The sequence below is a fragment of the Columba livia genome, chromosome 28 (genome assembly GCF_036013475.1).
Source record: "Columba livia isolate bColLiv1 breed racing homer chromosome 28, bColLiv1.pat.W.v2, whole genome shotgun sequence".
NCBI lineage: Eukaryota > Metazoa > Chordata > Aves > Columbiformes > Columbidae > Columba > Columba livia.
In genome coordinates this window covers 2300724-2315561 of record NC_088629.1, presented here as the reverse complement: position 1 = coordinate 2315561, position 14838 = coordinate 2300724, and the positions used below count along the sequence as shown (strand labels likewise).

The 14838-nt window shown below is 54.3% G+C and overlaps 1 protein-coding gene across 2 annotated transcripts; it reads right to left on the bottom strand.

The window, feature by feature from the left end:
- Positions 1-1947: 1947 nt before the first annotated feature.
- On the bottom strand, positions 1948-14301 carry UBQLN4 (ubiquilin 4). 2 transcript variants are annotated; one of them, XM_065042939.1, is made up of 11 exons: positions 14096-14301; positions 12138-12289; positions 9519-9724; positions 8472-8734; positions 7075-7233; positions 6196-6421; positions 5515-5654; positions 4968-5051; positions 4242-4357; positions 3550-3727; positions 1948-3163 (listed from the first exon to the last, which is right to left on the bottom strand). In XM_065042939.1, the coding sequence occupies exons 1-11, from the start codon at positions 14243-14245 to the stop codon at positions 3011-3013; spliced, it is 1827 nt and encodes a 608-aa protein (XP_064899011.1). In that variant the 5' UTR covers positions 14246-14301; the 3' UTR covers positions 1948-3010. The 2 variants fall into 2 exon arrangements, with proteins under 2 accessions (XP_064899011.1, XP_064899012.1); XM_065042940.1 differs by lacking the exon at positions 4968-5051.
- Between the last annotated feature and the right edge of the window lie 537 nt (positions 14302-14838).

The window sequence follows — 14838 nt, the reverse complement described above, 5'->3', positions numbered from 1 at the left end:
CACGACACGTGGTTTGCAAGAGCTGGCTTGCACGGGTACGGAGCCTTTGCAGGGATAAACAGACCTTAGTTACAGGCAAAGGACATTTGCCAAATCCAAGGGATCACCAGCGACCACAAAGGCCTAAGTTCATTTTTAGCTGCAAAGAGGCTAAGTAACAACATTAATAAAGAGCTCGGACACTACCAGCGCAACCAGGAGCTTCAATACCCATCCTTACGCAACTTCTAGCAAATACATTTTATGTTTGAAGAGAGGTTGCAAAAAGAAACCCATGTGTATGTGCACAGCCTCCAAGAGGAGAGATTAAAGCTCAGCTTTCTGAACCCTCGTCTAAAAAGCCCTGGTCTTGTTGCGATGCATGTTGCAGAAAGGCAGGAGCGTTTTCAGCCCACGTGCACTCCCGTGTTTTCTCAAGCGGCTGCTTCTCCACCCACACGCTCCCAACACCACCGGGTATTGATAGATCCCATCTCCAACGCAAAGCCGGGTACAGCAGGTTTTACAGGTATCCGGGAAAGCAGCGCTGGATCCCTCCCACTCCCTCTCAGTGCCCAGTCCCACCCTGCCACAAGAGACTTCAAAACCCCCAAACAAGCGTATTAACAGCCAGCAAACAGCAAGTACTGCGATTGCTATGGAAAAGCGGGGGTGAAACCCGCTGTGCCCAGAGCTGCCCGGGTGCCCCCAACACCCCCGGGGTCAGCAGAACACACCGGCTGCTCCTGCGCTGGGCGTCAGGTCACCCAGACAAAGAACTACCGAGAACAGAATCATTTTGGTTGGAAAAGAGCTTTAAGATCGAGTCCAAGCGTTAACCTGATGCTGGCACTGCCCCATGTCCCTGAGAACCTCATGTCCGTCTGTCCAGCCCTCCAGGGATGGTGACTCCAGCACTGCCCTGGGCAGCCTGTTCCAATGCCCCACAGCCCTTTGGGGAAGAAATTGTTCCCACATCCAACCTCAACCTCCCCTGGCGCAACTTGAGGCCGTTTCCTCTGCTCCTGGCGCTTGTTCCTGGGGAGCAGAGCCCGACCCCCCTGGCTCCAAGCTCCTTTCAGGCAGTTCAGAGATCAGAAGGTCTCCCCTCAGCTCCTGTTCTCCAGCTGAACCCCCAGGTCCCTCAGTCTCCATCACATTGTGCTCCAGCCCCTCACCAGCTCCGTTCCCTTCTCTTCACTCGCTCCAGCACCTCAAGGCCTTTCTTGGTGGGAGGTGATCCCGCCACCCCTGGGGCCGCCATTCTGAGCCCTGAGGTGATTCTGGTGCCGCCATTCTGAGCCCTGAGGTGATTCTGGTGCCGCCATGTTGAGCCCTGAGGTGATTCTGGTGCCGCCATTCTGAGCCCTGAGGTGATTCTGGTGCCGCCATTTTGAGCCCTGAGGTGATTCTGGTGCCGCCATTCTGAGCCCTGAGGTGACTCTGGTGCCGCCATTTTGAGCCTTGTCCTGAGGGGCCCAAAACTGCCCCCAGCATTCGTGGTTTGGCCTCCCCAGGTCCCAGCACAGGGACGGTCGCTGCCCTGTTCCTGCTGGCCACACCAGTGCTGGTACCAGCCAGGATCCCGTGGCCTCTTGGCTCATGTTCAGCCCATCACCAACACCCCCAGGTCCTTTTCCATGGGGAAGCTTTCCCGTCACCCATCCCCGAGCCTGCAGCGTTGCGTGGGGTTGCTGTGACAAGGTAACCTTGTCCTACACACATTCCAGGCTTCCAAACAGGCACATTTAGGGCCACATTTTGGACTGGGCTTCACAGCATTTGTTCTGCATCAAAAAGGTTTCCTGCCCCGAGAGGGAAGGACGCGCAGACAGGTGGGGAGGTGGCACAACCCCCCGTGATCTGCAGGAGGTGAGCACAGGGGGACACACGGATTAATCACCAGTAACGTGGGGAGCTCAATCAGCTTCAAGGTGGCAATCAAGGAAGATACATGGAGTGCAGGGAGACAGATGGTTGTGCGCATTTATTTGTCTTTGATAAAAATGGTATGCAAATTACACAGCCATGGAGGCTCTTGGGAAAGTATCACCCTGCTGGTCCTCGGGGAGTTCCTTGGAGAGTCCTACCATTGAAACACACCAAAATGGGATAGGGGGTTGGATGGAGGATGGATCTAAACTGGGAAGAACATGAACTTCGACATTTTCCAGTGAAGCAAAATGATCGTTATTTTTTCAATTTCTCTTTTTGTTGTTGTTTTTACAGCCTACTGAGCACAAGAGCCACCCAAGCCCTGCCACCCCTGCGCAAAGCGACGTTGCCCGGGCAGAACACCCTTTTGGAACACGCTCTTCCGCACGGCGCTCTCAACTCAAGCTCAAGAACAGCAAGCCTGATCTCTGGAGGGTTCCTTTATACCACCCAGGCTCCTTTATACCATCCCAAGAGCATAAAGTGGCCGCATTTCAAATGTAGTTGTCACGCACGTGAACCCTCTACAAGATCAGAGCCACCTGTGTGCAGGGGACACAGGCTCAGCTCATCCCACGGAACATTAAGACAAATGACATCAGATATTTCCAGGTCATTTCCATTTTTCTTTTGATCCATTCCCAATAAGATGCCGGGAGAAATAACCAAACCCCAAACTTGGCTCAAGTTTTAAATATTTGCCTGAAAGGAGGGCTAGGGGAGGGAATCATGTACAGTTAAAATCAAGCTACTCAAAACACAATCATTCAGGTAAGTAACTAGAAGTATCGCCTCTACCATCTAGAGAGAGAGAGAAGAGTGTCTGAGACAGAGATATTTAGGAAAAAATACACATCTGAAGTCTCTGTGGCCACGATGAGAACTGGAATCCACATACAAGCCAGTTAAAGAGCATTTCAACATGAAATCTTAACTTAGTAGGAAGGGCAGGGCTTAAGCTGTATTTTTTTGTCGTTTGTTTTAAATACATAGACAGCTGTCAGATATGAAAATGATGGTGGGCTTTCCTGAAAGATCCCCTTGTGCATGTGTATGGATGCATGTGCTGGCGTCGGTGGGGCAGCGTGACAAGAGTTTAGGAAGGCTGGGAGCCCAGCAGTCTCTCAATAGCTGCATTGATGTCTCCACCGGTGGCAATAAGCGCCTGCAGGTTGGCCTCACGATTAATGAAGCCCATTGCGTTCAGCTGCTCCAGCTGCTGTTGGAATCGCACTTCAGGGCTCTGCGCCTACGGGGGGAAAGGACAAAGACCTTAGAGATCAACGTCCAACTCAGGCGGAGCGAGCGGCGATGGCTGAGCAGGGAGCCTGAGCTCAGCTTTAGGTGTGCTCAACCGCTCCAGGCTGGTTTAGCGACGTTACCCCCCTCTCTGTAGGTTTAGTCCCAGCTCTGCACCAGGTGGAAGCAGCACTAGGAGAGGATCCTTGACACTCAAACCTGTGCCAAGGGTTCCGACACCCCAAAGAACCAGCCAGCCTGAGACAACAGACTTCACAGAAAGCACCATGCCCAAGAGAAACCTGTTGCGAACCACAGAGCGGGGTGGGATCAGGACAACCTCTTGCTCCCCCTGGAGATGCTCCCCCCACTAAAATCATATCGGGTGTTACATACTTGAGAGCTTCCTCCGGCCAGCAGCTGGATCATCTGCTGCATGAGCTGCTGTTGGGGGTTCCCACCCCCAGCGGGAGAGGCACTGGCCGGTGTCGAAGCGGAGGGAACGGGATTCTCCGGGATTGTGCTTCCTCCTGTGGAGGACGGGGGCATTCGAGGCAAGCCGAAGGAGCCGAGGCTGTGGAGGGAAGCAGGGCCACTCAGGACAAGCTGACACTTGTGGGTGTCCCTCGAGAGCCGGGCAGCGCGGTACCCACTTGCTGAGGCCTGTACGACAGCTTTGTGAGTCAAACCGGCACATTTGTGTCCCGGTCGCACAAGGTGTAAACGTTCCTAACGGAGGCACAAGCGTGTCCCACGCTGCCCGTCTGCCCCCACGCGGCCTCGGGGCTGCGCGTCTCATACTGTTCCTCAGAGATAAAATTATTGCGTTCAGCCGATACCAACTATCGCAAACAAAAGATGGGGAAGGGACCGAGCGGTTTCAAAGCTTTCCTCCAAAAAGAAAGGGTCAAGGATTTCCTGTATGAATTACGAGTGGAAAGCGCTAATTAGCTGGAGCTCCGAGGCCTGAAGGTGCACACAATTCTCCGTGACAGTGCCCTAAGCAGATCTCCTCGATGAATCAACAGCCTGCTGGTATCGAGCACATCAGCTCTGCCCACAGAAACCCACTGGAAAGCGTTTCTTACCTTGGCACTAGTCCTGGGGCCTCCGTTTGCAGCGTCTGGAGTCCCTGTTGGATCTGGAGGAGAGCCTGCATGGCGCGGGGGTTGGTGAGAATGGAGAGGGAGTCTGGGTTCTGCATCTGCGAACAAAGGCAAAAAGACACAGCGGTACCAACCAGCGAGAGCTTCCGCAGCCAGAGACGCACCGGCTTTAAATCAGTGCAGCGCCTCTCGCCCTGCAGCCAGAGCGAACCTGCGAGTCTGGTTCCTCCTCCGAGTCTCCAGACTGCAGGGCGCACCCACAGGGATCCTCGCGGAGTTCAAATCCAATTTCCAAAACGAACTAGGTGAATCAGTTTAGAAGTGGGGGGCACACGCCTTCGGAATTGAAGTGATTTTATTTGATTTACCTGAGCGAACCAGCTGCTCGAGCGCAATTAGCCGTTTTAATTTTTGTAAGCTCATTACAGTGACTGTCCACACAGGGGTTTCATGTAGCTTAACTAGTCTAATTTGAAATCCACCTTTAGGTAATTTAAATGCCTTAATATCGATTGCCTTGTCTAAGCGAGCTCTCCCTTCCTCTCTCCCCTGTGCAAACCCCTTTCTTTCACAGCCCAAACCACCCAAGCCCACGCGCTTCCTACTCCGCTTGACTAAGCAGCCGAGATACTCCCTTTCCTCCAGAGGACGGAAAAGCCGTGGAGCGTGGGGGCTGAGAGCAGCACAGGGCCAGCCAGGGGCCTTTACCTGCTGCAGGAAGACAGGGAGCTGAAGGCGGAGCTGTTCTTGAAGCTGTGGATTCCCAGCAAAGAGGGGGACATTTACCATGATCTAGCAAGAGACAGCACACGTAGGCAGGGTCAGAGGGTTGTTGCCACCGGCTCTTAAACCCTATGTAACTAAGCCATGAAGAACAACTCTTCCAACTGAAATGATTCTATGATTCTAAGTCAGTCATGCCCCTGACTCCCTCCCTGGCCTTTCAAGACATTCTCCTGCTCACGGGGACTGAACCGGGACAGCTCAATTCCTGGCAGCAGTGCTGAACAGGGGCCACTTGGCCATGGGTAGAGAGAAGGGCCATTCCCTGTCCCTCTCAAAGCCACCTGCTTTTGCCAGGGGCTCTGCTAAGCCACAGTGTTCAGCCTTCAAACCATGGACAACAACAAAACCGTCTATATTCACCCAGCTTTCCAGTTTCTGCAAGAGGAACCACTCCCGGCTATGGAAGCAGAGCGGTCCCACAAGCATTGTGCTCACGGCAATTGTCACAAGACAATTGCAACACTTTTACCTGTGCTGCAAAGTCCGGATTCTGGGCGAGGGTTTGCATCATGCTCCGCATATAAGGGGCAGAGATCATGTTCTGCATCAGCTGAGGATTTTCAGAAATCTGCTGCAGGAGTCCTTGCATCTCCGGGCTGTTAAACATGCCTGCAAGGGGAACGGGAAGAGGAGACAAAGGAAAACTCCTTACAAGCCTGAGCACTGCCACAACGCCCCAAATACAACAAAGAACAGCAAGGTCTTTGCTTCATCCCCTGCTCAAAACGGCAAATACGGCTGCTGACAGCCATGGCAATGCTTTGCTTGCCGCTTTCTCACACTCTCCAGGGCGGCAGGGACATCAGAGTTCCCAAAGGAACACTGTAACAGGCACACAAAATAACTCATTTGTGCTTGCACCTGGGCTAGAATCATTCATCTGGGGAGCAGCCAGGGACCGGTGCTCCAAAGAGAGGGAAGCACCCCCCAAAGAGAGGGAAGCACCCCCCCAAAGAGAGGGAAGCACCCCCCAAAGAGAGGGAAGCACCCCCCAAAGAGAGGGAAGCACCCCCCAAAGAGAGGGAAGCACCCCCCCAAAGAGAGGGAAGCACCCCCCAAAGAGAGGGAAGCACCCCCCAAAGAGAGGGAAGCACCCCCCAAAGAAGCCTGTTCTCAGCAGCACCCTCTGGTTCCTCTCTTGCTCACGTACCAGCCCCGATGCTCGCGGCATTCAGCCCAAAGGGGTTGGATACAGTCGGTGTGCTCTGTGTGGTTCCCGAACCAGTGCTCCCTTCACTGCTGGGCACCTGGCTCTGGGAAGCAGGAGGCGTGGGGCTCCAGGGGTTCGGTAACGGCTCTCTGTTCTCCGTCCGCAAAGGCTGAGAGCTTGAGCTATCAGAATTCCCCGTCAAGGAAGAGAAAGGATTGTTGCCAAACTAAGGAAAAAGAAATAGGTGTGATCAGCCAGCAGAGAACGTCACATTGGCCCCACCGCTGTATGAGCTAGGGAACGGCCCATCGTACTCATCCAGGTCCAGAATTTCCTTAACACTTGGAGTAATTTGCCTCCGGAGAAATCTGTAATCCACAACACACCTCACTTAGCAAAAGACCAGGCTCAAGAAGCGGCCACAGCCCTAGATTTGGCTCCCAAATGCAAGGCTTCGAAACACCCATGTGCAATCAGCACCCGGCCGCGCCGGCAGGTAATGCCAGACGGGAGTGCGTCTGCACAGCCTTCTGCAGACAGACCTGCGCTCGCTCCTCCTGCGCTCCGAGCCGGCTCCGACCCAAAGGCGCCACGCTTGAGCTAATCCAGTAAGCCCTGCCGAGAGCAGAGGGCTGCGCTAACGAAGCTACGGGGCCTTCACTTTGGCCACAGCTGGTATCCAGCCTGCTCGGAGACCAAAGGAGCGAGGGCAGGTCCCTGCTCAGATACAAACGAACCCCCTAAGAAAAGCAGATGAGTGATGCTGCGCAACAGTCTCTTGCCAGCGGCTGCGTTCATTATCTTTGGGAAGGCAGCCCCGTTAGCACGGGGTTCAGGGAAACGCGCACAGCACCCCGCTTACGGCAAGGCAGGCGGTACCTGCTCCCTGGCTGCGCTGAACATGGGCTCCTGGATGTCCGTGTACATGCGGCGCAGGGCGTTGTATCCTCCTGGAATGCTCTCGAGGTTACTCAAAGCACGGTCCTGGTTCCGCATCATCTCCTGCATCATGGCAGGGTTACGAGCCAATTCCATTGTCTGCAAGAAGGACGGAAATGTGGAAAGCTCAGGTGTGCGGGTACCACGGAAGGCCGGAGTGGATCAAGAGACTGGTTAGCAGCCCAGTGGTATTCTACTGAGCCACCAGCCAGGCACTGCAAGAGTTAAATCTCAGCTCCCAGTATAATTAAACCCATTTCACAGCCAGAGAGCAGAGAGATCATTTATCCAAGCAGGGAGAGCCCAGGGATCCTGGCTCCTCCCATCCTTGCTCAGCTCTCTTCTTTCTCAACCTCAATTCAGCTGGATGAGATTGTTTTGTATCTAAGCAGTATCAGGACATCCAAACATTTACCATCCATATGTTCCCACTCAAAGGAGATGGACTGCGTTCAAAAACTGAGAAGGTGGAAGAGATTGGATCCTTTCCATTTCCAGAAAAACAAGAAACCCACCCTTTCCAGGGTTCTGATGTGTCTCCCCTGCACAAGGAACATCCAGATCTCGTTTGAGGAGCTGTTTAAGGACGGATCGTGCCCAATTTAGTCCTATAGCTCTAGAATTTCATGTATGGCCAACACAGTTGAGCAGAAGATAACCAAGAAGCAGATGGAGGGGAGGCTCATTCAGCAACAACCCGGAAAGGCCTCCTGACAAACCTTCCTGAGGGAACAGCAGAGTCCTCTCAGGCTGTTTAACACCTGGGCTCTCACTCGTCCTTACGCTTCCCTGCCGAGGAGCCTTTGCTGCTCCAGCCAGCCGGTCCTCACGGGCACGGGTCCTCTCTGTTCTGTGATTGTACAGAACATCGAGACCTTTAGGATCCTGGCCTGTAACTAGTGCTCCTCACTGCTACAAGCAGTAAAATACTGACTGTACAGCTCTGTAGTCTGTACTTTATCAAGAGAGAAATGAAGAACTCTCGCAGTAGCTTCACTTTTCTGTGACTGCTTTTACTCCCGCACCTGAATCAGAACACAGAAGTCTTTATGCAGCATGCCAGGATGATCCCAGCATCCCTTTTTTTGCTCAACACATGATGAATTCAATAGCCCTGAAAGGCAGATAAGAGTTGGAAGCATGTGGGTTGAGTAATCAGTATTCACATAACTCAAGACCACCATCTGTTTGTGGGGAGCTTACAGCAGGAAGGAAGAGATCTCTAAAAAATCACCAATCTGGCATCCACACACTCCCTTTGGAGAGCAGACACTGACGCTGGTCCACAAAGATGCTCCTGAACATGCTTTAAACCAGGTCATGGCATTTTGACTCACCTGCCTCATGAGCTCCGGGTTATTCAGCATGTGGCTTATCTCCGGATTTCGCTCCATGAGCTGCTGCATCTGGGGGTTGGCCATGATCATCTGTCTCATGAGGTCAGGGTTAGACATCATGTTCTGCACCAAGGGGTTCTCCATGATCTGAGAAAGCATCTCTGGGTTGGACATCAGCTGCCGCTGCATCTGCTGCTGGAGCTCCATGAAGTTGGCAGAGCCCATCCCAAGGTTGCCCAGCCCAGTGATGCCACCAAAGCCAGCTGGAGAGAGAACAACGCGCGGGGAGAGAGGCAGGAGTCAGTAACTGTCACTAACTGCAGAAAGGAGACAAGCACAGCAGCTGATCTGCACCCAGGCTGATGTAGGGCGATCCCGTACTCCTGCAGCAGCCAGCTCTGAGGCAGGACAGCCCTGAGCACGCTTCACTGAGGGCTTCGGCATTATCACAGAATCGTTTTGGTTGGAAAAGCCCCTCAAGATCGAGTCCAACCATAACCCCACCCCTGTCCCTGCCCCATGTCCTGAGAACCTCATGTCTGTCTGTCCAACCCTCCAGGGATGGTGACTCCAGCACTGCCCTGGGCAGCCTGTTCCAATGCCCCACAGCCCTTTGGGGAAGAAATTGTTCCTAAATCCAACCTCAAACTTCCCTGGCGCAACTTGAGGCCGTTTCCTCTGCTCCTGGCGCTTGTTCCTGGGGAGCAGAGCCCGACCCCCCTGGCTCCAAGCTCCTTTCGGGAAGTTCAGATATCAGAAGGTCTCCCCTCAGCTCCTGTTCTCCAGCGGAACCCCCCAGGTCCCTCAGCCGCTCCCATCACACTCGTGCTCCCTTCCCCAGCTCCGTTCCCTTCTCTCCACTCGCTCCAGCGCCACAAGGTCTCTCTTGCTGTGGGGCCCAAAGGAAAGCGAGGTACGCCAGTGGAAGTGACTCACGCGAAGCCCAGAGCACACACAAACAACTCCAGGGGTCAAGAGTCCCAACTCCTTGGTCTAATCCTAGGAAATTCTTCTTTTGTGTCACATCCTCTCACAGCCATCACTTACACAGGATGGATGTCGCACTGTTAGGGCCTCCATCTCCAGGACCTCCCATGGTCCCTGACCCACTGCTCCGTCTGCTGCCGCTCCCTGCGTCAGGAGCAGAGCTGCTGGATGTGGAAGGCTGAGATGGGGCAGCAGGAGAAGAAGGGGTTGCAGTGGGGGCAGAAGCAGCATTGGGGGCAGAAGCAGCAGATGTTGGATCTTGGACCCTGAAAAGAAACAAAACAAGGTGTTAAACTCCTAAGATTCAGGAAAGGCGAGCAGCGTCCTCTGTGGGGGACACCGGAGGGTGCGCCCCACGCTGACCAAGCCTCCCTTCCCGCTGCTGTCCCTGGCTGCTCCCGCTCCCACCAGACGGACGCACAGCTCTGCTCCCAGATGCCTTCCAACTGCTGGAATCTGCCTCCCATCCTGAGGTACAACAACCCCTGACATTTTATTCTGGCCCACATGAAGTGGCTTGACTGGTCTTACCCTGAGTCGTATCGAGCTTTTCCTTGAATCACCCCGAACTATTTACCTCAGCTATATCCCTGAGCAATGAGTTTGCTCCAAACAGGAAAATCCTCCTGCTGCTCCCACAGAAACCACAGGAGGTTACAGCCGGGCTAGTGCACGGGGTGAACAAGAATCTGCTTTTCTGCAGATCACCCCATGCACCCAACGTTCCTATCAGTGCTCCTGGGGGCAAAAAGAAGTATTGGTGTTACTCTACAGATAGGGAAACTGAGGCACGAAGCAGGTAGCACCTGTGCTGTGAAGCTGCAGAACGTTTCTGGTCAGCTTGGCTCCAAATTCATCATCTGCTGCACCTTGCACGCGTCTCCATCCAACACAAGTTGACTAGAGCTGCTAATACACACACGTAGACACTGCGCCCACAAAACACAGCGTAGCAGATGCTGGACATCAGCTACATTGACTTAAACCAACCCAAACTAGTACCTTGTCATCGCGCCTCCTCCTCAGGATTCTTATAGGAATTTGAAAGAGAATATGTGAAGATTCTCTGAAACATGTGCAGTCATGACAGTGAGTCCTGAACTAGTGCTGAAGAGCTTTCACGTGAAATTAGACAACAAAATTCACTTTACTTGCCTCAGATAAGAAACGCTACTATGCCACTGACAAGTAAATAAGAACAATGATTTCTTGATTTTTTTGTTCCCAAACCAAGAATGATTCCTTTCTAACTCCCCTTCCTTTTTCACTCTTATTCTAGGAGTTCAAGAACAAAAATCAAACTGAAGGTCCCTGTCCACTTTCCAGCCTCATCTGAAAAGCAGCAGCCACTGAGCGGGAGGCAGAGAGTGGGGAAACAAAGCAAAAAGGACGCCGAACAAAAAAGGAAGAAGAAAGCTGGAGAGAGGTCACTTGGTTTCTCTCAGCACAGGAAGAAGCTTTGACACCTTCAGTAACCACTTATCTGTGACTATTAGAGGGAAAAAAATGAGCAGTCCAGGACGGCTCTCTGATTTACCCTTCACAATGGTTCACGAGTACCGCGGTTTGCGGTGGAGACGGCGGTAAACAACATCAGCCTGTCGGACTACCTGGAGATGCAGAATCCAGAGAGAGGCTTCCTGCAGCAGCTGACAATACACATGTTTGTCCTCGTGAAAAAAAGCGAGAAGAGAAATAAATAAAAGCACTAATCTTGACTAAGGCAGTAAGGCAGCTCTCCCAAGGGACAGCAGGGCTGTACAAAGAGCCGCTCAGCAGGAGCCTGAGCAGAGTGCAGCGGGGAGCCCAAGGGATGGCTGCAAAGAGCCTCTGGCTATCAACAAGATGTGGCTGCACCTCAAGTCCAGCAATTGTTCCCAAGAACTGTTTGTGCCCACTGGAGAGCACCAGGAAAAGCGTAAACTGCAGCATCTTGTGGTCAGTCCTGTGTCCTTTCCTCATGGCCGGTGCAGACGGACACGAGCCCAGTCCAAACGGAGCGACCATGTGCTGCACCTGCGGCGCTGTGCTTGAGCCAAGAGCCACACGTGGTCATACGGCCCGAGGCTCCGCACGTCCCCTCCGAGGCGGAGCACCCACCTGCCTGTGGACAGGCCTATAGGTACCCCAAGGAAACACTGTTGTGCCCTATAGATAGTGCTGTGGCCACGTGGCACGCCTGCCATGGCACCGAGAGAGCACGGCACAGGCTCACATCAGAGTATAGGACAGGAAGAGAAAGAAAAACCAGGTATTAGCTTTCACTTTGACACAAATTCACTTGGGAAAATAACTTCTGCTCATAGCAAATTGTTAGAACTAGGATGGTATCAAGTTCCGATGGGTTCTTCCAAGATTACTATATTATAAAGGCTTAAAATACATAAAGCCGCATACGTAAGTTGTGTTAAAGAAGAGTCAGCCCCCTCAGGTACTTGCCACAAACCTACACAGGTGTGTAACGTATGGAAAAGACAGGCCAAGGTACAAAGCCCACAGCTGTATGGCAAAGCCACGGCGGGGCCAGTTTTACTGCTGATCACGGCTGGAGCCTCATATACAGCCCGGAGCCGGCACTCAGGCCACCAAAACTGCTCCGCTTTGGTCACCGCCAGCGCCGAAAAGCTTCACCATCGCTTATTCCCCTCACTCAGCCCCAAAAACGAAACAGTTTCTTACTTCTGTGGAGTCTTAATGACCAAGTGTACAGTCAGCCCATCTTTGATCCCGTGTTGATTCAACGTGTCTCCATCCTTCAGGATCTTCCCGGCAAAGATCAGAACCAGCTGATCCTGTTTGGCTTTAAACCTCCTGGAAATCTCTTCTTTGAACTGAAAAACAAACAAAGAGCTTTTCAGACAAAGGACCAAGACCAGAAATGTAAAGCTAATGCTCCAGATATCACATCCACTATGCAAACAGCATAAGAAACCGATGGTCCTTCAGTACCTCACCCAAAAGGAGCCCATGCAGGTAGCAATTCAGTCACCGGTTGTGAGGATGTCTGAGGCGTTAAGGAAAATAAAAGGCAAGTCTACACTTACAAAATGCGGAGTAAATTTCAAAAAGAATAGCGCAATTACCTCAAGATGAGCTGAAGGCTTCCAAAGCAAGATCAAGCGTGGCTCTTAGGTCTAATCAGAATATACCATTTATCCTCTGAATGCCTGATTTTTCTTTTTTATTCTCTGCTCATTTGATTTTTTTTTTCCTAAGGAAAGCCCAAGTCTGATTTAATACAGGACAGAGCTCTATGGAAAAGGGAACAATCCTTTGTCAGCCAATGGAAATAAACTAGGTCTTCTCCAATTCCTGTTTCTGCAACTGAATTCCCTCTGAGCGTGCCACGCCACGGAACACTGGCACCGCTTTACCGTGTGATGGGCTGGGATTAACACCTGCCAATAAAATTGGCATTGTTATGGGGCATTCCCAAGCTGATTTAGGAGGAAAAAAGGCCTTGTCTTTGGAAGCCACCAACTACAGGAATTGCCAAGAGAAAGAGAAGCACACATCTCTCCCGGAGGATCTCGCAGCGTTTACACCTGAACCATCAAAAACAACACCTGGGAGAGCGCAGCGCCGGCTCATCCTGGTCACAAAGCTTCCCGCTCTCCTCTGCACAAACCATCGCTTCGCATCCCACTCATCCCGCGGGGCTCCCGGAAACCGAGCGGGAAGGAGCAGGAGGGCACAGGGACCTCCGGCAGGTCTTTCACACCCACAGCCTCGCGCCCTGCACCCCAGACCAAAGCGCGCAGCGAGCCAAGGAGCTGAGCGCCGTGCCGATGTCAGCTCGTCCCAGCGGGCACGGCCCCTTCCACAGCGCTGCAGCAGCCCTGGCGAAGCCCAGCAGACCCCCGCTCGCCCCACGCCGCCGTGCCCGGTGGAGCTCCCTGGCGGGAGCGGACCTCCCTGTCCCCCTTCCCTCTGCTCCATGCACCCTTTGCCCCAAAGCCTCGCCCAGCCCCTCTCCTCCCGCTCCAGGGATCTGCCTCCCACCCCACAACACGCTGTGGGCAGCCCTGTAGGCGCTCCGTCCCCAAAGCTGCTTCTCCCCATCGCAGCACCCTCCTCGAACCGACTACTCACAGAACACCCTCCCTTCTCCTCCCCAACCCTTCCCACAGGCACCAGCCACCCCAGAGCTCCCTTCCCTCTGACCACTCCCCACGAATCCGCTCTCCCGGCCCCCCGCACACCCCCAACAACGCCCTGGGTTCGACACCCACGAAATTTCCCCCAGGACCGGTCCCCCCGCCCCGAACTGTCCCCAAGTGTCAGCTCCCCACCCCGCCCCCAGCCCCCTCTGAGCACCTGCCCTCACCCAGGGCTCCCAGCTCCCTCACAGCCCGGCTCCCATAAGGCCCCAAAGGCCAAGGGGGTGCCCCCAAAGTCTTCCCAGCTCCCCAAAAATCCTCCGAGTCCCTGTGCCCCCCACCTCCCACCCAAAGCCATGATCCCCCACTTCTCGGGACCCCCAGCTCCCTCACTCCCCCTCGAAAGCCCTCACCCCTCCCAAAACCAAGTTCCTCCCCTAAAAAAAACCCTGCCTCCCCCAGCCAGGCCTCCCCTGTGTCCCTCACCCCCAAACCAGCCTCCCCTCGCCCCTCCACACCCCCCAGGCCCGCCCCCACCTCGCGCACGGAGGCGCCGTCCGCGATGACGATCTCCTCCTTGTCCTTGGGGGTCTTCACCGTGACGCGGATCAGAGTCCCCCCGGGGCCGCCCGGCCCCGCCTCGCCCTCCCCGCCGGGGCCGGGCCCGCCGCCGCTCGGCTCCGCCATCTTCGCCGCCGCCGGAGAAAGGCAGCGCGCGCCGCCGACGCAAGAGCGCCGCCCCGGCCTCCCCGCAACGCGGGCGCTACCGCCCCCTGGCGGCTCGGCGGGGAGATACAGCGCCAGGGGCACGGGGGGGCGGTAAAGGGACGGGAGGGATCACAAAATGACAGAAACACAGAATGTCAGGGGTTGGAAGGGACCCCAAAAGCTCATCCAGTGCAGGAGCAGGAACACCCAGATGAGGTTACACAGGAAGGTGTCCAGGCGGGTTGGAATGTCTGCACAGAAGGAGACTCCACAACCCCCTGGGCAGCCTGGGCCAGGCTCTGCCACCCTCACCCCAACAAGTTGCTTCTCATCTTCCAGCGGAACCTCCTGTGTTGCACTTTGCACCCATTGCCCTGTCCCTGGTTGTCACCAGAAAATCGTGGCTCTTATGTGATGGAAGCGGCTGAGGGACCTGGGGGGTTCAGCTGGAGAACAGGAGTTGAGGGGAGACCTTCTGATCTCTGAACTGCCTGAAAGGAGCTTGGAGCCAGGGGGGTCGGGCTCTGCTCCCCAGGAACAAGCGCCAGGAGCAGAGGAAACGGCCTCAAGTT